At 42.4% G+C, this 23,968-nt stretch overlaps 2 protein-coding genes across 8 annotated transcripts in view; one reads left to right on the top strand and one right to left on the bottom strand.

The window, feature by feature from the left end:
* The window catches only part of SIRT1 (sirtuin 1), a 30,718-nt gene extending 22,592 nt beyond the window's left edge, over window positions 1-8,126 (bottom strand). The window contains exons 1-4 of one of the 2 annotated variants that reach the window (XM_032795274.2): window positions 7,683-8,126; window positions 4,721-4,837; window positions 3,726-3,967; window positions 2,147-2,299 (exon numbers count right to left, since the gene is read on the bottom strand). In XM_032795274.2, the coding sequence (XP_032651165.1) occupies window positions 2,147-2,299; window positions 3,726-3,967; window positions 4,721-4,837; window positions 7,683-8,085 (915 nt within the window). In that variant the 5' untranslated portion in view covers window positions 8,086-8,126. Of the gene's footprint in view, window positions 1-2,146; window positions 2,300-3,725; window positions 3,968-4,720; window positions 4,838-7,346; window positions 7,609-7,682 lie in introns of those variants that run through there. The other variant, XM_032795276.2, reaches the window with a different exon arrangement.
* Window positions 1-23,968, top strand: part of DNAJC12 (DnaJ heat shock protein family (Hsp40) member C12) — an 82,182-nt gene that overhangs the window by 34,650 nt on the left and 23,564 nt on the right. Inside the window, exons 1-2 of one of the 6 annotated variants that reach the window (XM_032795280.2) lie at window positions 8,286-8,413; window positions 17,078-17,132. The gene's annotated coding sequence lies outside the window, so the exon portion shown is untranslated. Of the gene's footprint in view, window positions 1-8,285; window positions 8,461-8,492; window positions 8,598-17,077; window positions 17,139-23,968 lie in introns of those variants that run through there. The other 5 variants (XM_032795278.2, XM_032795277.2, XM_032795281.2 and 2 more) reach the window with 5 other exon arrangements.

Here is a 23,968-nt window from a genome sequence, read left to right as displayed (position 1 = left end):
CCCAAGAACCAACCCAAAAAACATAAAAAAAAAAAAGGGCCGGTTTTTCAAAAAAAAAAAAAAAAAAAAAAAAAAAAAAAAAGATATATTTAATGGTAAACACTGACCATAATTTCAGATTTTTACTAAAAGAAATTAGTTTAAACAGAAAACCAGAAGTTCTGTACATACACATCAGTAAACTGTTCATTTAATTTCTCCTTGTGCCAGTTCTACCTTTGACTGCTGTGTAACCTTCCATACCACCAGAGGCAAATTAGTAAAGGTAATTGTGATTCAAAGTTGATACCCATCAGAAAGGACATCTGCATCTAAATTGCAGCAATGGGCACTGATGACCTTAAATTACACCACAGATTATGATCAGGCTATGATGGCTATTATTAAACAGTTATCTAGTGCAAATAATTTACATCACTCTTTACAAGTTTAGATGAGATCTAGCCCCTGAACCCAAATATTTATAAGCCAAATAAAATAAGATACAGACAAACAGTTTTAGGGGAAAGGAGCACGTTGAGATTATTAATGAGAAGAAAAAAGGAATAAATGTTTGAGATGATTTTAAAGGAATGGTATAACAGGAGAGAGAAACAGAAGCAGCATGGTACATAAAAGGCACAAAGCCAACAGGCAGAAGGAGATAGAGAAGGTAGAAAAGCAAGAAAACTAGGAGTGTATTAGAAAGAATATAGGAAAAAGTATGGTGAGTAGAGCACAGTAAGACCAGAAATGTAGGTTTGTGCAAGACTATACAAGGCCCTAATGATAGGAATAAAGAATTTGATAGAATATAGAAAGCCAGGGATAGAGTGAAGGGGGAAGAGAGAGAGGAAAAAAAAGTGACAGGCAACAGTGGCAGGAGTAGGGAGTGATTATTTTGGTAGCAAAATACTGAGCTGACTGGAGGTAAAGAAGGGAAAAAAATTACAGTAATTGTTCTGAGAGATGCACAGACAAGGATTTTAGCAGCGGGGCAGGGGTGAATTTTGTAGATACTGAAGGAATCAGTGAGCTCCTGAGTATCTAAAGGACATGACTGGATTAGTATTTGGATGGCAGACTTCCAGGAAAACCAAGATGCTGCAGGATGTGATGTTTCTTCTCCAACCTCTCAGTTAGTACTAAATAGTGCTTTAGTGGGATGCACCATGTTAATGCCGGTGCTGTGTTTCAAAGGTCCTTAACACTCCCTAGAGATCTCATGGTATTTCATTTTGTTTTTGATGGAGTAGTTAATGTTCTGAGGAAATTCTAGATATAAATTGTATTTTGCTTCTGCATCTGATCTCAGTTAGATAGCCTCCCTTTTTCCTAAAGCTATTTAGCTTCACTGGCATTGTTCTAAAAAGCTACTGCATCCCATCCAATATGTGACAGAAGTGATCCCTATATACAGTTTGTATTGTTTAAGTCTTTAAGACATCTTTATGCTTGCAGAAAGGAGCTACATAAAAAACCCAAACAAGTCTGTCAGTATATGAAGACTTCCTCCTCTACTGGATTTTATGTCCCCCGCTTAAGTCTGAATGTATGCTATGAACTTGTTACATTGCCAGGTGTAATAAGCATGTCAAATAGGTCTCTGAATACATGTTAATTACACTCATGTACTGCCAAGAGTCCCTCATGTTCCTCCTTTCTCTTCAGAGGACAAACACCCACTAAGAGCTTTTGTGCCTTTACTTGATAACAGAACATCACCTAGATAATCGCATCCTTGGCAAACATATTTTCCAACACCTTCCCTCAAGTAAGAGCCCAAATTAGAAAGGTTGTGTTAGTATCCCTATTACAAAAACAGAGTATTGTAAAATTAGCAACATTTTACCTTTTATTTTTTAAATTATAAATATTCCTATTGAAGCCAACATATGGCTTTACCTAGGATGAGATACATAATACTGAGAATAGTGAAATTTGTTAACTCTGTAATACTGACCTCTTAATTTATCTTAATGAGGGATGGCCTTACTCAGTTTCACTTTGTTACTGGTGACTAAGGCCATTCCTCATTAAGATAAATTCAGTAGCTTTAGGATTTGTCCTTGTTCATGAAGAAAAAGCGAAGGCAGAACTATCTTCTGTCTCTGACAGAGGCATCTCTTTTCTGTCCAAAATAATAAAAGCAGTTGGAACACAGTACCTTTGCAAATTTAAAAAATGGTCTTGGATCCTTTCTGAAGTATTCTATATCAAACATTGCTTGAGGATCTGGAAGGTCTGGAAAATCTACTGCAAGGCGTGCATAGATGCCATCTCTTGATCGAAAGTCAGGTATTCCACAAGAAACAGACACCTGAAATATAGGTTTACAGTTTGTAGCCTGAAATCAACTGTATATTTGGATATGATGGCTTGCTAGCATATGCTATATCTGAGAACTAAGCATGTGTGTGCTACCAACTTTTAATATCAAAGAATGAGAATAAAGGCAATTTGAATAACCCATGTCTACTTTATAGACTCATTTTTGACAGAGCAATGTAAAGCTTCCCCATGAATGTTCAGGAAAAGAGAGGGTGAACATTAATTTAGCTTTGAGGTCACAAAAAGCTGTACAGCAATCTACATGTCAGGGACCAGCAGTTTAAGAGAACACTATTGAATATATTAGTACTGCATTAAAACTTTTGTAAATACAAGTACCCAGAGACCTAAAACAAGAACACTGAATTTGGTTTCCTAAAATGAAATTCATTGATCTCCCATAGTAGTTGTAAACAAGAAGATTCATCCTTTTTAAAGGAAATACTATAGTACCAGATCAGCTTATTAACATCACTTTATTTATACTAGGCAAATAAATGTTAGGTTTTTCAATTTAGTGCTCAATTTTTTTAAGATATTATGTATGCTATTACTTTAAGTATAATCATGATTTCTCTAGCCAAAATTTTTCGATTTGAGGGCTTGTTTTATTCAGCAATTACAGGCTGAATAAAACAAGGCAGTACCAGGGCTGCTTCCTTCTCTTATGGGCACATTGGTTTATCTCAAATTGCTCATCTCTTATTTCTAATCACACTCCATTTTAGGGGTGAAGAGGTAACAATCACATCTGTTCTCTCGAGCCAGTCGTGTTACAACAGGAACAAAACAAAGCAAGCAATATTCCTTGACTTCTGTGCCATGACATGGTTGGTATGCAGAAAGACACAAATGTAAGAACTTTTGACCGTAGTGATATGTACTGTGTTTGATTACTTCTTAGGGGGCAACCAAATGATCAGATACAATGTTCTGACAAAGAAAGATCAATCCAGCTCCCATCTAAATTAACAGGATATTAGATATTTCATCCAATGGAAGTTATAGCAGGCCCAAAGTAATACAACAGAAAAATCTCTGTGTTGCTGAAACAGATACTAAGATGGGGACAGAAAATTAGTATTGTGGAACAGGTAACTAGAGATAAAAAAAATTTACATCTGTTGCCTTTAGATGCTAGACAAGTTAGAATACAGATGTCTAAGCTAAGGCATAACAATATTGAGCAAATTTTCTTTCTCCAGTATACGAGATCTGTAAAATTAAATTTAGCTGAAATTCTAAGTCTAGGCCCTGATCCTGTGATTTAGTGTCCAGGTGCACTGCTGTACCCATTCACAGCACCACTTACTTCAGTGTGGCTCTGCATGAATGCAGCCTGCAGTAACTTGTTGGATCGGAACCTAAGTAGTTATCCATTTATTTTCACAGTAACACATTTTAGACATACATACCCCAGCTCCAGTCAAGACAATTATTTTTTTGCACTCTTGTAAAAATTTCACAGCATCCTCAATAGTATTAATATCTTTTCGTTTTTTCCTTTTTGGTGGTTCTGAAAGAATGTTTATAACAATCTGCCACAGAGTCATATCATCCAGTTCAGGAGGAGGGATTGTTTCTGGTAGTAAATCCTTCAGAATCGTCCGTGGGTCTGTGCCTATCATGAGATGTTGTTGAACAAAAGTGTAGGGACCTATTATAGAAAAACAACGTATATAAAATCTGACTTAACATTCTGAATCAAGGAAAATTCTTTAGACATTTTAGCTGTTACTACTTCTCTATCTTACTAACCCAATTAAGAGCCTTTTCATCAATGACCCTTATCTATATAAAACAGACTATTAGACTCAGATGTAGTGGTGCTGTTTGTTCACTAACGATAGATAACTCAGTAAGAATTTATCTAGAAAATCCTACCAGACAGATTTGCCAGGGCAGGGCTTCTGTTGACATAAGATCCCATCTCTTATTATGCTTGAAGACTGTACAAAAATCACATTAGAACACTAATTCCAAAAGTATGTTTTCTTTTAAGAACTGTCATTCTGTGTAACGCTTCCAACATTTTGGACCATGTTTTCAGGAAAGATGATGTACTAAAATCTTGATTTGAAAGTGCTGGTAGACAGTATTTGGCAATAAATCTAAATTGGGTGAAGTGCATATTTTTATATAGTGGTGAGATGTTTGAAAGATGCCATATAATATATTTTAGCTGCTTTAGAGTCAGAAGGCTAAGGAATTTCTTCTTCACCTTTAACCATCCAGACTTGAACAATATACTGCCCACAACTGCAACCTCCAGAAAAGTATAATACAATAGTGTCAAAATAGCCTAGTGGACTCTTGCAATAGGAAGAGGATAATCAATATTAAAGGTCAGACATCAAAAAAAAGTTAAAAGTAAAGAATCTTGTAAATGATACATTATATAAACTTCTACCTATACGTGGTCTTGGAGTCCAGTCACTAGAGCTAGCACGTGAGGCTCTGTCATCTTCATCACTATCACAGGAATGGAAACCATTGGCTATGATTTCATCACTAAAAAGGATGTCATCTGCAAGACAGAACAACAACAAAGTATTATTCTTAAGTCACAAGACTCCATTTTAAGCAGAAACGTCATTATAAAAGGCTGAAATGTTACTATAGCTTTAGCAATGCCTGCGAAAGGATTTTTTTTTTAATCCAGCCTTTTACTGAGAATTTGAAAAAGGGTTTTGCTAGTTAGGAAAAAAAAAATGAGGTGCGGGGGTAAGTTCCCACTTGCCTTTTATTTTATAAAAAGCTTTGAAATATCAAGTTTGGTCTTCCATAGTTTTACTGGATATTTCAAAGAATTTATTTTGTTAAATTTCAGATCTCCATGGGATGGTGATGGGTGGCAAGTTTAATTTTATAAAAGGTTAATCACTGAAGGTACATAGGTGTTAATTCTCAACCCTCAAAAACAAACAAACAAACAACACACACCAAAAACAAAGATGTGGAGAGTTTTAGAACACTCATACTAAAAATCCCTTCCTCTCTCAACTCCCACTTTGTTTTCTTGAATCCAAAGAGGGCAATATTGCATTAGTTCACCATTAGTTCCTTATCTAGACTAGGATTTAAAAAGTACGTCAGAATGCGTTAGCAAACATGTCTTCCCTGAACTGTTCTTACAAGGCATGCTGACTTTAATAGTGCTAACTAGGTTGAGTTAAAACCTAAGGGGGTGACTAGGCTTTCCAAATACATTAGAACCTCAGATCTCCAACAAAACCAGAGGAGACCACATCTAACATGGCTGATTATTAAGTTGAAGAAACGGGAAGATAAGTGGAACTCACTCCTCATTGCTTAAAAAAGAAAAACCAAAAACTTCAGTTTCTTTATCCTATTCTGGATAAGGCCATATTCTTCCAACCTAGGTAAACCCTCATTTTCTTGTGTTTTCTGCTTGATTTTTTTTTTTTTTAAACATACACAGCAGGTACCCTTTATACAGAAAAAAAAGCAGTAAAAACTCTAACCCCATCTCCCTTTACAGAGTATATTTAAAGCTCTATTGTGAATAAGAACAAGAGACCAAATTTTAATCTGTAAAAGTTTTTAAAACTACAAGTGCTATTTTGGTAATCTCTCCCCTTGGTGTCTTTTCTTATGTGTTTGGACAGTTTTCACTCTGACCTCAAATCTTTATGCATAAATCGGAGTACAAATCCCATAAACAGGAGAACTGATAGTTGGTATATGTTCGCGTACACAAGATGTAGGATTTGGTACATGCTCCTTAATCAGCCCCTTAGTGGACATTAATTTCAATAAAATGTTTCACATGAATAAAGTTAAGGAAGTGTTTGAAGGAGCAGGGCCTACACTGTTAACAGTTTGGACCCTCTGAAGACCCTCAACAATACTTCTTATCATAGACTGACAGTTTAAACAACTGTTTAACTATGCCACCCCTTGCATAGTCAGAGGATTACTCAAGCAGTGGAGTTTCCAGAAAGGTATGTATGCCTATTGAATCATGGATTCTCATCCATAGCTCTCAGCACTGGGGCCAATTACAGAAGGAGCTGGCCTGACACATGCTCAATGAAGAATATTTTATATGAAATTTATTTTCAAGAAACAAGTTATTGAAAGTAAATCAAATCCAAAAAGGAAACAAAACACAAATAGTGACAAGAAAACTGAATTTTTAAAACTTTCACTTTTAATAACTAAAGATGGTGCTGCTAAGAAGTTTGTTTACAACAAGACTTAAATCAATCTCCTTGTATAAATTCAGGAAATAAAGCAGAGAAAATGATGTGAAATTAAGAGGTTAAACTGAAATTGGTAAATCGAGAATAATGGATGCATACTATACACAATACATGCAAAATTATCTAGCATTAAGTATTGAAATTACTATAGTAATGCTATATTAATGTAGAAAATTACTAGCAAGTTTGATCTATATTGTGTAACAGTTCCACAAGCAGTGCAGTAATTTGTATGTCTGTTGAGTTTTGTTTATTGTACAGAACATAAAAATTATAGAAGTTGAAAAAAGATAATGTCACAATCCCCACACAGAGTAAAGTGTCCCTACAAACCAGAGGCCAAATACACCACTCTTATACACCCGCAAGCCTAAGTGGATGAGCAGAAAATGTTTGTGTAATAATATACATGCTCGGCGCACACTTAATCATGTAAAAAGCATGTGCAAAACGTCCATGCAAACACAATAGCAGCATCTGGGGGATCAGTGTGTAACAATGAGCACACTCAAAGGGCATTTGGCAAACATATGTGCAAAGAGGTGAAACTGGGCAAGAGCCTATTGAGCATAATTCTAAAAAGATGTAGAACGGTTAGTCAGAAAGAACTTAGCTGATTAATAAGGTACCGCTGTTTGGTAGCAATTACACAACTGAATAAGCGATGCAAGAGGATAGGATGCTATGCGGCTGGCTCCTCTCTGTACCCTCAAACACGAGCGAGTGCATGACGCTTCAGCTTTCCGCCACTCAACACCTGTGTGTAGCAGATGATTCAGTGCCGAGTTGGGGAATTAATTTGCTTCTCACCAAGCCCAGGCTGTATTACACTTGGAGACTAGGAGAGGCAGGAGATGAATTGTGCCTGTCCAGGCCGGGGGAAGAAAGCGAATTATGATCCCCAAACCGGAGTGGGCGTAGCAGATGGTTTGGGCAGGTTACTCGTCCCCCCAGGTGGGTTCGGTGGGGGGCGGATATCGGTGACTAGTGTCACACAAAAGGGGGGAAGCTCGTAGCGTAGCCGCCTCTCCCCCTCCGAGCTGTCAGTGTTGGGGAAGGCCTGCCTGTGCTGTGCTCTGGCCGTGCGCAACGGGGGCATCACTGCCCCAGGCGGCGGGAGGGGGCAGGAAGGGGGCCGATCCTCACCGGGACGCGCGGCAGCCGCCTCTGCCGCCCTGTGTGAACACTGCGACCGTCTGTAGCCAATGGCTGTCTCCACCGCGTCTCCACTGGGCGCCGTCTCCGCCCCCTCCCGCTGCTGCGGAGGCGGCTCCTCGCGGGGCAGGCCCTGCAGCCCGGCCCCGTTCTCCCCGCCACTCCAGTCCGCCGCTCCCTCCCCCTGCAGCCTCACCACCACCGCCGCCGCCGCCCTAGTCCCGGAGCTTGTGGTGGGCGCCGTCCCAACCCCTCGTTCTGGGCCTGGGCCCTTCCCCGAGCCCCGCCCGCCGCTGTCGTCCGAGTCCAGGCGCTGGCGTTTAGGAAGGGGCTCGGCAGCCGCAGCGCGGCGGCCGCTATGCGGTTGGAGGAACAGAGTCTCCTCGTCCGCCATCTTGGAGCAGCAACCGCCGCCTCCCCCAGTACGGCGCCTCGGTTACACAGCCCCTTTTCCCGACCCCCTCCCTCCAGGGAGCGATTTAAACCCTGCACGTGACCTCGCCACCGCCCACGCGGACACCTTCCCCGCGGAGGCCGCAGCAACAACAAACAGGGTCACGTGAGGGGAAGGGACGCGGGAGGGGGGGGAGGGAATGTCGCCGTCACGTGACCCTGTACTTGGGCCTAGCGCACCTAGTCGATGCCCTCCCAGGTTCTCCCGCTCACGTGACCTGTCTCGTAGGCAGGCACAAGCTTCGCCCCTTGCCCGTGCAAGCTGTTATGTAAGGGGAGCGCACGCAGGGAGGGGAGAGGTGAGGCTAGTGCAGGGGTGAGCAGCTAAGGTGTTGTGGTTTCGTGAAGGGTGCGGGGCTTGGGGAAGGAGGACGTGCAGTAAGGGCATGGATAGGGCAGTAGCTGGATATATGGGTAGAAGTTACATGGAAAGACGAAAGGGTCACACATATGGTAGGTAAGAGGGGCTGGGTTATGTGACTTGGAAGGACAGGGAGCAATCCAAAGACCTCAGCTCAGGTGAGGGCGATACCAGTTTAACTAATGGTGCGTGTTCAAACTAATTTAGTTAAGTCAATGGAAGTTTATATTTTAGATACTTAGTTAAGCTGAGTATTTCTGTTTAACTTATTCTCTGTTTTTCAGGATTTAAACTAAACCTCAAATAAGTTACAATTAAATAGATTGTATGTATGCACGTGCAAACTTGCACAGCTTTAACTAAATCAGATTAAAAGCACACCTTGAATTAAACTGGTACCAGTTTATGTAGACAAGCCTAAAATCACTGGGTTTCCTGTTTTTTTAATCCCATCAAAGTAGGAGAAAAAGGAAATCACTCATATCTGAGCAGCCAGGTTGTAGATGGGAGGAGACAAATGGAGATATTAAACATTATTGCTAACCACAAGTATTCAAAAATCTTTAGTGGCTTAAAAATGATACTTTAAAAAAGCCCAAATGTACTCATTTTTAATTTGCCTTGTGGCTTTTGAGCCTCATGTTTTCAAGCTTTTTTAAATACATCAGAAGCAAGAAGCCTGCTTAACGACCAGTGGGGCCCCTTGACAATCGAGATATAAAAGGAGCACTTAAAGACAATAAGGTCATTGGAGAGAAACTAAATTAATTCTTTGCTTCAGTCTTTTTGGCTGAGGATGTTAGGGAGATTCCCAAACCTAAGCCGGCTTTTGTAGGTGACAAATCTGAGGAATTTCACAGACTGAAGTGTCACTAGAGGGAGTTTTGAAATTAATTGATAAACTTAACAGTAACAAGTCACCAGGACCAGATGGCATTCACCTAAGAATTCTGAAAGAACTCAGATGTGAAAATGCGGAACTACTAACTGTGTTTTGTAACCTGTCCTTTAAATCATCTTCTGTTCGCAATGACTGGAAGATAGCTAATGTAACGCCAATATTTAAAAAGGTCTCTAGAGGTGATTCTGGCAATTACAAACCAGAAAGTCTTAACATCAGTACCCGGCAAATTAGTTGAAACAATCATAAAGAATAAAATTGTCAGACACATAGAAGAACATAAATTGTTGGGCAAAAGTCAACATGGTGTCTGTAAATGGAGATCATGTCTTTCTAATCTATTAGAGTTCTTTGAAGAGGTCAACAAACATGTGGACAAGGGGGATCCAGTGGACATAGTGTACTTAGATTTCCAGAAGGCATTTGACATGGTCCCTCACAAAGCCCTTATGAAAATTAAGTTGTCATGGGATAAGAGGAAAGATCCTTTCATGGATTGAGAACTGGTTAAAAGACAGAGAACAAATGATCTGGAGAAAGGGGTAAATAGTGAGGTGGCAAAGTTTGCAGATGATACTAAACTGCTCAAGATAGTTAAGATCAAGCAGATGATGGAGGACTTCAAACTCACAACTAGTGTTGGGCAACAAATGCATGAATTAATGTGTATAAAGTAAGTAATGCATTGCAGAACATAACTCTCTATTTGTACATATATGGGGCTACTTTGCTACAACTCTCAGCAAGATCTTGTTTCAGCGGGAGTTTCTGAAGCAGTGCGCAGTTGCGGGCAGTCAAAAAGCAACATTTAAATCATTAACGGGGATAGAGATAACTGAATATCTATTCCTTTATAATCCATGTATGCATCTTTGTTGCATAATGGGTTATCTCAAAAGATAACTTATTATTTAAAGGTTCAGAAGGCAACTAAATGATTAGGGTTGGCAGTAACCCTATGAGGAGAGATTACCAGCTGATTTTTCAGCTGGAAAGAGGAGCTAAGGGGTTGAGTATGTGAGAAGGTAAGGCACTAGTCTTTCTTGTCCCTTAATCGGAGGCTTAGGCACATGAAATACGGGCGCAGTTTAAAACAGAAGATTATTCACACAGCTACATCAACTTGTGGAACTCCTTGCCTGAGGAGTTGTGTAAGTAGAACTATACGATTAAGAAACCTGATAATTATGGAGTTACGTCCATTAAACTTTACAGAATGTAAGGCATGTGTCCCCGCTCTGTTTGTCGGGGTTGTGATGAAGCGGAGAAGATTCACCTTGATCTTACCTGTAGGTTCATTCCTCGTGGACACCCTGATTGCACTTCGTACAGGATACTGCTAGCGACCTGTGATTTGACCCAGTCGCCTTCTTTGTTCTAACGTCTTTCTCAGCATCTTGAGTAAGTGAGGTTTTTGCCACGAAGTCTATGCCCATAATCTGTTGTCTTTAAGGTGCAACTGGAGTTCTTGTTCTTTAGGTGAGAATCACTCAGTATTTTTTTTATGCACGCTAAGTGTCTCACATATCTTGCAGACGTGACCAGATTTGAGGACTTTGTTTCAAATCACACTGCCACATTAATGTTACAATGCTAGGCAATTGAATGCCATATCCATGTAACCAACATTCTATTGTTACTTTGGCATTCTATTTATGTGTCGGAACTTAGCTATATGCTGAACGTTCTATGTTAGTGGAAGGATTTCCTTAGTAGGTAATCCACTTCACCGAGCGCAAGCGACTGTTGGATGATATTCTTTCGTTGTCTCACCACCACATGGTTGGTCGTCTTTAATACACTGTGTGGGTGTGGCACCACTAGTGGGTCGATTTATTTCAGTTTTACAAGCTTTAGTCTTCATGCTTTCCCTTAACTTTTTGATACTCTCAGTTAAACATCTGTATCCCTTAACTGGTTCCAATGTGTTTTTCCTCATATTACATTCTAATGTGGCCATAAATCCTAGCCTAATTCTCTTCTTTCCTTGCTATTGCTGAAGAGTTTGCTTTGTCACTAAAGGAGATGTATGTGAGTTAAACAATCAGGATGCTTCTTCTTCCAATGACGTCCTCACGGAAAGGATAATGACCATCAGTATAGGCAATGCATATAAAAACGTGAGCGAGTCACCATTCACTCCCTGCCACACTATAGCAACCTTTGTGCATCTGCGCAAAAAACTGATAGATATGCAGAGAAATGCTGGTTTCAGTCATTTGCAATTTTACCAATCACTCGGACTAAAAGACGTGATCTGCTTGCCTTACAAGCACGTTTCTCTCCTTGTTTTCACACATTCTACTGCTTAGATGGGCCTCACCCTTTCATGACATTACTAACTCTCGTTATCTTTGTTGTTCTTAGCTATAGACCTCCCCTTGATTTCCTGCGTCTGACGAAGTGGGTATTCACCCACGAAAGCTCACGCTCCAAAACCTCTGTTAGTCTATAAGGTGCCACAGGATTCTCTGCTGCTTTCACAGATCCAGACTAACACGGCTACCCCTCTGATTCTTTCTTAGTGTGTCAGCTATTTGCTTTTCTGGTTTTGTAGTATCTTAAAAGTTTTATGATTTATTTTATATGCACATATTGTGGGCTGCATTTTCATAGTTCATATAAACTAATTTTATTTCAGTTTAGTCAGTTTGTCCAATACAGCAGATAATGAGACCATTTTACCTTAGAAAGGAGTGTCTCTCAGTTGGGCCTGCATACTAGATTCTACACTGCAGTTCTGTGGATTTTTAAAAAAAGCTTTTGTAGAACACCTTTGTTCTTTGTCCTATGTGTAGTGTAGAATTGTCCAATGGGGAAATATTTCCTGGCACTCGCCAATGTTTGTGGAGATGTACACTCAATTATTTTATTAAGGGTTTGATAGAGTTTGCTAAAGAACGTGGACAAATGTTTCCAATTTCTTTCAGTATCTACTTTTAGCATAAGAACCTAAGCTTCATGTTTAGCATTTGATATATTTACAACTTCTCCCATAAAATAGGCCAGTTAGTGCCTCATCCAAATTCCATTGAAGTCAATGGGAGTTTTTCCACTAACTCAAGTGAGATTAGGATTAAGCCTAGTGCCTAATATAATCCTTTTAGTAGTTTAGATTTTATGCCCTTCTCTGTACAAAGCGTCCTAAATACACACCTTGAACTGAGTATGTAGTGTCACATCTGGAGAACATGGCCTGTGATGCTGATCAATGTTTCTTATTTCCCCTGGCAGTCTTTCTATATCCATCTGTCTCTTGTTCTGTACGTAGATCCTATGGTCTTTGGGGGAGGAACAATACTTTTGTTCTGTGTTTGTTACTCCTGGGGGAATTCTGCATGTGAACATAATTAACGAGCTGCACGTTTTTAATTTTTGTGCAGAAAAAAGCTGCTGCTGAAAAGTTATTCAGTTCTGCCTTTTGTCCACCAGAGTGTGCTGTGGCGCTAGAACACAGTATCAGCGCCCAGCAGAAAATACCTTCTGCAGTTCCACCTTTTGCCCACCAGAGAGCGCTGTGGTGATAGAACACTTCAGCTGCTCCCAGCCTGCTAGGAAAGAGAAAGAGCCTGCCTTCTTCACAGTGCCTGTTGGGCTAGGTCAGGAGACAGGGGTTATGGGCTACAGGAGGGAGCGTCAGACAGCGCCTCGTAAGGGCTAGTGGAGGAGGACAGACTGAGGCAGGGGCTGAATGGGACTGGAGGTACAAGGCCACAAGGGAGAGGGAGATGCAGGGCCACACAGGGACGGGGGGTGGCTGAGTGGGGGCATAGAGACACATAAGGGGCGGGGTGCAAGGCCACATGAGTATGGCGAGAGTGGGTGTCTGAGTGGAGGTGGAGAGACACATATGGACAGGGGGTGCAAGGACACATGGGGATGGGGGGAATAGGTGTCTGAGTGGGGGTGGAGGGACACATGTGCCTGACTGAATGGAAGAGGCTAGGGATCAGCCAGGGTCTGCGTGGGGGAAGCTCCCTAACAATCCCTCTCCGCCCCCACCCAAAACCTGTTCCACACTCCACCCCCATACTCAGCAACCCTCCAAGTTCACACCCAGGCTCCTTCCCAGCAATTATTTCTCTCTCCTTCAGCTGCTCCGTTACTCCTGACCTTCCCCCAGCCTTTGCACTGGTTTTGAAGGGTGCGGAAATATGGTTCTGTATTGTAGTTTAAATGAATTATTACTCAGAGTTCTGTATTAATATGCCTAGTAATATGCCTGTTTGTCAAAAAACATTTTCTGAATCTTTTTTGTTGTTTGTATTGTTACAGGCATGCTTGCTAACAGGTATTTTGAAATAAATCATCAAACTAATTTAAACTGGTTGATTATATTGTGTTATGTTAACAAATAAAATATGCAGAATTTTGCAGAATTTGAAAATATTGTGTACAGAATTTTAATTTTTTTTACGCAGAATTGCCCCAGGAACAGTTTGTACACTGCCTAGCACAAAAGGTACTTGGTCCTTGACTAGGGGTGCTAGACGCTGTGGTAATACAAATCATAAATGCGGACAGCAACATAGACAACAGATTTACTTCAATTTTACTCCCATATCACCTAGGGACATGAATGTTATTAAACAGCAGTACTGTCCTAACTAAATCTACTTCCTTTATCTTACTTACTAGATTCTGTGCAAAATGCTTCTATCTGAATTCAAAGCAGTCTATGGGGAACAACAGGGAAATGACATTTTTACATCTACTTCTTGTTTGCTTTTTACTAGTTTTACAAGCCCACTTTTTCTAACAAGGGCAAGTTAGCAACCAGAATGTCTATGTTCATGATCTTAAGTTGTTCATACTGCATTATCCACCTGTTGGGTCCCAGTAAGATTCTGATGCTAATAATTGTAGGCCAGAAGCTAGGACACTGGACTGGGGCTCTAGATACCTGGATTCTATTCCTAGCTTTGCCACCAACCTGCTCTGTGACCTTGGGCAAACTATTTCACCTCTCTGTTCGTCTCCCTGGCCACCTTTTGTCTGCCTTGTCTATTTAGATTGAGTTCCTCAGGGCAGGAAAGGTTTCTTACTATGTTGGTATGGTGCCTAGCATAATGCAGCCTAATCTTGGAGGTGGTATTACTAATTGACATTTTCTGATGTAAGAGAGAGAGGGAAGCTGATAGAAGAAGAAAATGAGAGAAGTTACTTAGAATATTAGTGGATCTTTGTTTCTGCATGAGGAGATGCTTAGTGGTCTCAAATATTAGATCTTCAAATATCTGATGTCTCAGACCTGCATCAATAGGATATATAACCTGAGTTTCCTGCAGTTTTCTGTGTGAATTTTTCAGAGCAGAACTTAACAATGAAGACATCATGCACTGAAGAGCTCATAATTTATTTTGTAAGAGTAGGATTTGCTCTGGTGATATGTGCCACTTTACGCTGATTCCTATCATTACGCAAAAATACGTGCAGTACTTGGTTGCTACCTTACATTGGTTACAGAAGCTGGTGTTTTGCGTTTTCATGATCTGATGGGGTTTTTTTGGGTTTTTTTTGAAAGCTGTACACAGGAGGATCACTCCTGGTACTAGGTTGTGAGCTACCATTGTATTGTCAGTAGCAAAATCATTTTTCCATCTTGCTTAGCACCAATTCAGGACAGTACTTTAGCATGTGCTTTTTGATTCAGGATGACCCTGCCAGCAGGTAGGGGATCTTGGGGGACAACTACTGCGCTAGTGGGGTGTAAAATAAACTTTATTAAGAAAATGCAAAAACAGGGAAAATTCAATAGTGAGGGGTATGGGGTTTGTTAAGGTAGACAAATTGGGCAGAAGGGTCTTCTTTTAGTAAAGATAGTAAGGTAGGCTTTTATAGGGGTACAATACAGTGGGTACTTAATACAGTTGGTAACCAATTAACACTGAAATATAAATAGTAACAGGTAGCTAACAATTCGCTATGTAAAGGTGTCCACAGCAGCAATATAGCCAACTAAACAGTTATGGGTAAAAGGTTCACAATAGTAAAGAGGTGTAAATGTAAAATGTGAGTGCAGGTGTGTTAGAGAGAAAAAGGTAACCAATGGGGTTTTATGCTAGAACTCAGTAATACAAGTGAGGTTTGGGGCAGCGGATAGTAACCACAATTATACAGATCACAGCAAACATCTATCTAGATCTAACTAAACTGGTAGGGGAGAGCAGATGACAGAACAAGGAGCAACTCGTGTGATGCCCATTTAACCCTAACTTACAATACACAGAAACAGAGCAAAATCTCTATAGGTGATCTAACTTAACCACAGACTATGCACAAATGAGCAAGTAACAGAACTACAGATGCGCAACAAGTTTTTTAAATCTAACTTAGCTCAAGCACAATACAAACAATCTCTGATCTAGGGGAGCTTAAACACAGCTAGCAAAATGAAATGCTACAACTTATCTAGACATAAGAACCTGATGGGGGCACCTTAGCAGCATAGTGGGCCTGGGGTGGGGCTGCAAGCTGCAGCCCAGATACAGTCCAGGAAGGCACAGCCCAGCAGCAGCACAGGCTTATTTTTAGCAGCAAAGGAGCTGCGGAGCAAGAAACAGATTATAGATACAGACCAAGGAGTAGCTTGGTCGTCTGCTGGGGAAACAAGGCCAGCAGCTAGACAGGGGGACCTGCAAGAGAGAGACTCTACCAATCCCCAGGACAGCAGCAACATAGAAGACAGGAACAGCAGTAGCATCGGAGGATGGAGAGAGGACTCGATCGCTGTTCAGTAATCAGGAGATCTCCAGGCACAAATTCGTTGTTCATGGAGGGGAGTTTAAAAAACGGGGTACGCTCAAAAACAAATGAGAGCGGGAAGAGGCCCCCCAAAGACCACTAGCTGATCAGACCAGGTGGCAAAAGCAAGGACAATTCTCCCCGGGTCTGATCAGAAAATGTCTGGTTTAAAGGCAAACTCGGCTAAGTTTCCAGCCAGTAACTTTTGATTGGCTCTCCTTGATACAGGGGAGGAGAGGAGGCAGGGAAAACTGCAGGTAAAGCATAAGCATAGCCTTGGGCATGTCTGAGCCACAGGTATGACTCATATGCTTAACTAGCTTGCCACTCAGGTCTTGCATTTCTGGGGCAGCGTCCCCCCACACCGAGACCGGGGTTGAAACAAGGGTCGGAAACAAAGGAGCTAAAACATTAAGAAGCAAGAAGCCCCCTCCTAGGCAGGGCAGTGGCTCCAGTTAGTCTGTACAAGCCATCCCTATGAATAGGGCTATGACTTTAGTTAGCACAATGGCCAGGAGGGGCGGTCACACAGGACAAACAGAAAGGAGAAGGGAAAAAAGAATGCTAGCAGGGGGATAGCTGTAATAGACACAGGAAAGCACATATGTTACACTTACGGTTAGCTTCACTACAGTGGGACTTTAAGCATGTGTTCAAGTTAAGCCTGTGCTTAAGTACCCTTCCTGAATAAAAACACTTCTCTGAGTCAGAGCCTTAATTTGAAGGCTTTTTGGATCAGGACTTTTTTTTTCAAGATGTGCGTACAGACCTAGCATACTCGAGACCCGATCCCTTACCGGAATCTCTATGTTCTTCTGCAATGAAAATATTTATAAATTAAATTATAACATACTTTACACTGTATATTTGTGTGCATGTTATATACATGATATTGTGTCTATGTTAACTTTGTTCTTGTCTCTACAGGTGAAAGCCTCTTCATTTATAATATGGAGATATACCTATCTCATAGAACTGGAAGGTAAGGGTAAGCATGCAGCACAGATTTAAATTGCATTGTGCATGTGTATTTTTGTTTATATATTTCTGTAGACAGGTGCCCTGTGTTCAGAATATCTGAAATTCAGATAATCAGAATTTTGGAAAAACAAAATTTTGGGTTTGGGGCACACTTATAAAATTTGGACAACTGGAGTTTAGATAGAACAGCGGCTGTGAGACTATTGTAATTTAACACACAATCAATGCTATCTTTAATTGTTGCACAGTGCTTTGGCACAAGAGAGATACCACTGGGAAGGGCACCTAGAAGAAATCTCTACTGCTGTTGATTTGTTACTTAAAAATGTAGTATTATATATATTCTGAAATTAAAGTATTTAACATTTTCAGGAGGAAAATACAAATAAGAATCTATGTAAAAACAAAACCTGTACAGAGGAGTCAGCAAATGGTGACCAAATCAATGGCTTGACATCATCTTCCAATTTGTTTAGCTGTTTCTGAGCTGAGCTGAAGACTGATACAATGCAAACAGTGTTACTTTTGAAAAATTAACTCTGAATTTTTAAAAACGCAGGATGGCATATTTTCAGTACCCTGGCTCCCTCCATTCTGGTATTGGCCCGCAGTAGTCTTCATGTAAACAGCTAAATCTGGGTGATGAAGGTTGGTACAATAATCTTTGTGATTGTAAACAGAAATAGAGTTTGTTTAAAATGTGTACACACGCATACACATATATTACTACCTAATATCATAAGCTATTAACAGAATATCTATGTCAACTTAAACATTACATTTTATTAAATAAGACAATTACAACTCTTGGGTTGGGCACTTAGAATCTGTCCTTTTGTTTTCAGGTGTTGTTAAAGAGCAGTTTTTAAAAAGTAAACTTGAAGCCAAAATTTCTCCTGTTCCTTCTTAGTCTGAAAAGTGACCTTTTTGTGTGTAAAATTCCAGTTAGTCGTTTGAGTTGTCTTAGAAATAAAAAGTGTTTCTGATGCTCTAAAGATTTTTTTTTCCCTGTCATTTTTCAGAAAACTGAGAAATGTCTCCTTTCCAAAATTTTACATTCCCTTGACTAAGGACTTGTTACATGTACTGAAATAACTAAATCTATTTTAATTCATAGCTTTTTATTTTGCTGCATGCTTGTGTGTGGACACTCTTATTTTGGATTAAGAGAATACTGTTTTGTTTTAGAGTCATATTTTAATTTAGTTGAAATAATAAAAGGTGAAATAGCTATACAGGCCTAGTATATTTTAAAAGAATTAAAACTAGATCAGTTATTTTGGAGCATATTTGTGTGTAAGACAAGATGTTAGTGTTCAAGTGGAAAAAGTGTCTGGCATATTCAAGGACACTTAGGTTCTAAGGCTACATTTTAAAAAAAAACGGGTGCAAAAAGTTAGGTTTCTAAATCCAAATTTAGGTCACAGTTTGTATGTGTAACCTACAGAAGTCATTGGTTCTAATTCAGGAAAAAATGTACTGAAATCTATCCCTCTTCAGGACATCACTACCTCGAAGCATGTGCTTAAATACTATCCTGAATAGATGTCCTTTTCTGAATCAGGGCTGTATTTTGTAAACACAACACTTCTATCTGAATTCAGTGAAAATGATCAAACTTCATACAGTTACTGGAAGTTCTCTACCGGTCCATAGGAAGACAACCAAAACACAGAGAAAATATTTAAATAAACTCAATACAAAATTAAAGCTAGCAAGTACAGTGCATGAAATTAAAAATTCTTTCATATCACACTCCTTGTGCTTTGTTGGTTTTTTTTGGTTTGTTTTTTCATTTCTTTTTTTGTGGTTATTTTTGTTTTAAATATATTCATAGTTAGGATTCCACTCCTCCTCCTCTGATCATTCTTTAAGAAAAATAGCCACTGAGTTCAGTATTTCCCAAGCTCAGTGCACCAGTCTTATTTGGTAAATGAATGGAAATAAACTATTTGGAAACTACAAAGTACAGAATTAAACATACTAGATTTTCCTGTTTGTGCATGAAGGGCCAAATGATGGCAAAACTTCCATTGCATTCACTGGAACCAGAATTGGACCCTGTTAATTCACGTATAAGTAATACTGTGTAAACAGTATTGGAGATAATATTCTGTTTATAATTGGCGAGTACAGAATTACAAATATGAGATTTCGTCATCTGTGCTTACTATGTACACTTACTTAGAAGTATAAAGAGTGTAAATCAGTGTAAATCATGTAAACAGATTTGTAGGTAACCTTTTGGCAAAACTTAATTTAGATCTTGCCATTTCCTAGTCTGTGTTGTTTCACTTTCAGATAACAGTGTGTACATCTTAACAATATTTTTCTCTTTCATATCCTTTGTATTTATTACCCCTGGGACAGAGTCTGCCATCTTTACTTATGTACTCCAGGAATAGCCCTATTGAAGTCTGGGACTACTTGTTGAGTAGGATATTACTTATCCTGAGTAAGAGTGGCAGAATTTTCCCCCTATTTCAGGAGTGGGCAAACTTTTTCGCCCCAGGGTCACATCGGGGAATAGAAATTGTATGGGGGGCCATGAATGCTCACAAAATTGGGATTGGGGTGCGTGAGAGTGTGTGGGCTCTGAGGTGGAGCTGGGGATGAGGAGTTTGAGGTGTAGGAGGGTGCTCTGGGCTGGGACTGAGGGGTTCAGAGGGTGGGAGGGAGATCAGGCTGGGGCAGGAGTGTGGGAAGGGGTACAGGTTCCGGCTGGGGGTGCGGGCTCTGGGGTGGGACTGGAGATGAGAGGTTTGGGGTGCAGGAGGGTTCTCCAGGCTGGGATCGAGGGGTTTGGAGAGTGGGAGGGGGATTAGGGTTGGGGCAGGGGGTTGGGGCATGGGGAAATGTTCAGGGGGTGCAGGGTCCAAGCGGCGCTTACCTCAAGCGTCTCCTGGAAGCAGTGTCATGTCCCCCACTCCGGCTCCTACACAGAGGCCTGGCCAGGTGGCTCTGAATGGCACCCTGTCTGCAGGCACTGCCCCTGCAGCTCCCATTGGAGCATGTAGGAGTTGGAGCAAGGTCATGCCGTGGCTTCTGGGAGCTGTGTGGTGCAGCCTCCGACCCAGCATCCCAACTGGAGCGCTGGAGTGGGGCCAAGCCGTATGGTCCAGCCCCGACCCAGCACCCCAGCTGGAGTGGGACCGGAATGCCGGAGCGCAGGAGCGAAGGTGTGGCTCACAGGCTGGCTTATAACGGCTTGTGGGCCATAGTTTGGTCATCCCTGGCCTATATGTATATGTGTTAATATGTTATGCTGAACTATCCTAAAGGGGTAGATTATACCTATCTCTAATGTAGCCTTACAGGGGAGAGGGTGAGAATAAGGATTCTCCCCCCATCCCCATACACTGCTAAGGTAGAAGTGAGTCAGGCAGGAGTAGGTAGACCCATAGCTGTCTCCTGACCCCAGTGTGTTGGCCGTTGGAACTGACTGGTCACAGGATGGGCATATTGATCAAGTCTCTCATTATGTCAGGAAGATTGCTGTTTACAACCCAAAACTCCCATCTTCAAAATGTTATCTCCAGCATAAAGCTATTATGTATGTTTGGCCAAGCCAAATCTGAATGGCACTGTGACCCTGTGCACCTAGTTGCAACATCACTCAGATTTGAAGAGGATGGGTATAGGGCAGGGGTCCCCAACGCGGTGCCCGCGGGTGCCATAGCATCTAAATGCGTCCGCGTCCTGTCCAGCAGTCGAGCATCTGCTGAAATTTGGTGGCATTTCGGCGGCGACGCCTCTGGATGATGCTGCTTGCCACCGACAAGTGGCGTCATTGAGAGGCGTCACCACTGAAATGCCGCTGAATTTTGGCAGATGCTTGACTGCCGCCATGGTCCTTTTCTGGCTCCCGCCAGATGAAAAAGTTGGGGACCATGGGTGTAGGGGCTTATGGGCCAGTGGGATGATCACGCCAAAGGGGGAGGGAGTGCCTGAGATTGGAGGAGGAGGGTCAGACATGGGGGCCAAATCTATAGCCTTTCCAACTTACATGGCTCTCTGCAGCCCTTAATCAGCCTCTCTCTAGACTTTGTTAGGAAATTGAGTACTACCACAACTCTCCTTTAAATTAATTTGAAAATGTTGTGGGTTGGTATGATGGTGGGAAGTATGCTACAGGTTAACAAAGAGATGTTGTAAATTACTCTTTACAGTAGAAACTTGAGAGAGAAGGTGCCTTTTTTGAGGCAAGATGGTTCTCGGGAGCTACTACACCTATGCATTGCCCCTCACAGATGGCACAGTTTAGTCTTAAATAATTACTAATGTGTGCATGTAAGGAGGGGGGACGAGCCAGAGCAGGCACCTCCATGGGTGGAGCCAACACTGCCTGTCCCCGCCCCCCGGAAGTCAAGGGGCGGGACTGGAAGTATAAAAGCCCGACCCCAGAGCTCAGTTGTGGCCCGGCCGCCGAAGAGGATGGATGCTGAGGCCCAAGCTCCTGCTGGGCCCAACCTGTCTCATGCCTGGTATCCAGAGGACCCCCAGCTTGACCTGCCCTGCGCTCGCTATCCGGAGGAGCGCTGGCCGGACTTGCCTCGTGCCCGGTATCCGGAGGACCCCCAGCTTGACCTGCCCTGCGCTCACTATCCGGAGGAGCGCTGGCCGGACCTGCCTCGTGCCTGGTATCCGGAGGACCCCCAGCTTGACCTATACCCTGTCTGCGCTCGTATCCGGAGGAGCGCTGGCTGGACTCCTCAATGCCCGGTATCCGAGGACCCCTAGCTTGACCTGCCTGGCGGCTGCTATCCAGAGGACCGTCAGGAGTTCCTCCCTCCCGTACGCAGCAGGAACGACATGGTCCTGGACCCCCGAACAGAGCCAAAGTGGAGGCCAGGTACAGGGAGAGGGGGAATGGAAATGCCCGGGGGTACCCTGTGGTAATAGCCATCCTGTCCCAATCTGGACTTAGGCGTCCAAGACCTGGGTGCTTACCTGAAACTCCCCCCAAGCCACACCAGAGCTTGGATATCTCGCTGCCACCAGGTCAGGAATTATGGGCCTGCCCCCCTTTTCCTCTCTCTGGTGTCCCCAAACCCTTCTTTTGGGGACCCCAAGACCAGACCCCTGGGTCTCTCTCTCTCTCCTCCCCAGCCATCCCCCCTTTCTGGGTTAGCCGGTGCAAATGCTATACTTCATCTCCTTGAATACAAACCGAGAGGCAATCTAGCTCCCCAAGGCAGGCATTCACCTAGTCAAGCTCACCAAAGAGTTCCCCCTCCTGTTCCTGCACCTTTCCGCCCTGGGACAACAGGAAGGTGAGACACCAGAGTTTGGGCTTTTCCCCCCGCTCTGCCTCACTAGAAAAAGAAATTCCACAAGGTTAAAAAGAAACTTTATAGAAAAAAAAGAAAGAAAATATAAAACAATAATCTTGCATTAAGAAACTCAATACAGGCTCTTGCTTATAAGAAATATGAATAAACAGTCTGATTTAAAAGATAGCCGATTAAACCAGCCAACAAATCAACATACATGTCAATACAACACAAAGCTCATCATAGCGAATTACTTTGCCTTCCTTTGTACTCACAGATGTTTAGGAGAAACTTTGAGATAAGATGGAGTTAGGAAGAAAGCTTGTCCCTCACCGCCGAGGAAGCAAAAGACACAGCAATCCACATCTGTACATACAACACAAAGCTCTTCATAGCCGAATAACTTTGCTTTCCTTTGTACTTACAGACTTTAGTAGAAACTTTGAGATAAGAGGGAGATAGAAGGAAACTGTGTTTACTCATAGCCAAGAAAACAACAAAGACCCCGAGTATCCAATTCCTGCCCTGACTTTAAACAATCCAGTTCTCTGATTGGTCCTCTGGTCAGGTGTTTGGTTACCCTTCCAGGTAAAAAGAAACTTAACCCTTACCTTACCTATTCTAACTATGACATAGCCAAGACCCCAGTCTGGCTCTTGGGGACTGTGAACCCATGTCAGTGTGTTGCGGCCTGGATTCCCCACTGACTGCAGCGAACCCTTGTTGCTGCTAGGGCCCCGGGCTGGGACGCAGTGGAGTGGGAGGGCCTGCGTCCCCCCTGCCACCCCTCCAAGGGTGGCAGATTCCCCGTCTCCGTGGCCTGAGGTGGCCTTCTGTATAGACGCACTGCTTGTACTGTATTGTGTTTGCTCAGCCCCTGAGCTGAGCCTGAACTATTTGCTGCCCCACCCTGACCAAGGGCTTGGGCCATAGACTGTGTTTGCTCAGCCCCTGAGTGCCAGAGCTGAGCCTGAACCATTTGCCGCCCGCCCTGCCCAAGGACCAGGCGTAGACGCGGGCTGCTGTGTGTAAGGAGGCGCCCTGGCTCCCCGCCGCGCCTGAGGGGGACGAGCCCCAGCCAGACCGGTTTACAGTGCAGTATTCCATATTTAAAAATTTAATAAAGATTTTCACCGAGAGCCTTTTCTTTATTCTTATTGTTTGGTTCTCTACATCAACAGTTCTCAAGCAGGGGTCTGAGGCCCCTGGTGGGCTGTGAGCAAGTTTCAGGGGGTCCACCAAGCAGGGCCAGCATTAGACTCACTTGGGCCAGGACAGAAAGTCAAAGCTCCACCTCCCTGAGCCCCGCCACTCAGGCCTGAAGCTGAAGCCTGAGCAGCTTAGCTCTGCAGGGCCTACAGTGGCATGGGGCTCTGGGCAATTGCCCTGCTTGCTACCCTTTAATGCCAGCCCTGGTTTTTATATTCAGAAAAACAGTTGTTGTGGCACAGATGGGGAGTGGAAGTTTTATAGCATGTTGAGGGGCCTCAGAAATAAAAAGGTTGAGAACCCCTGATCTACATTCTTCAGTTGGGAACTGGGTAGCAATTTTTCAGAACTTTGT

This window comes from Chelonoidis abingdonii, chromosome 15 (genome assembly GCF_003597395.2).
Source record: "Chelonoidis abingdonii isolate Lonesome George chromosome 15, CheloAbing_2.0, whole genome shotgun sequence".
NCBI classification, from domain to species: domain Eukaryota; kingdom Metazoa; phylum Chordata; order Testudines; family Testudinidae; genus Chelonoidis; species Chelonoidis abingdonii.
This window is presented reverse-complemented; position numbering and strand designations above follow the sequence as displayed.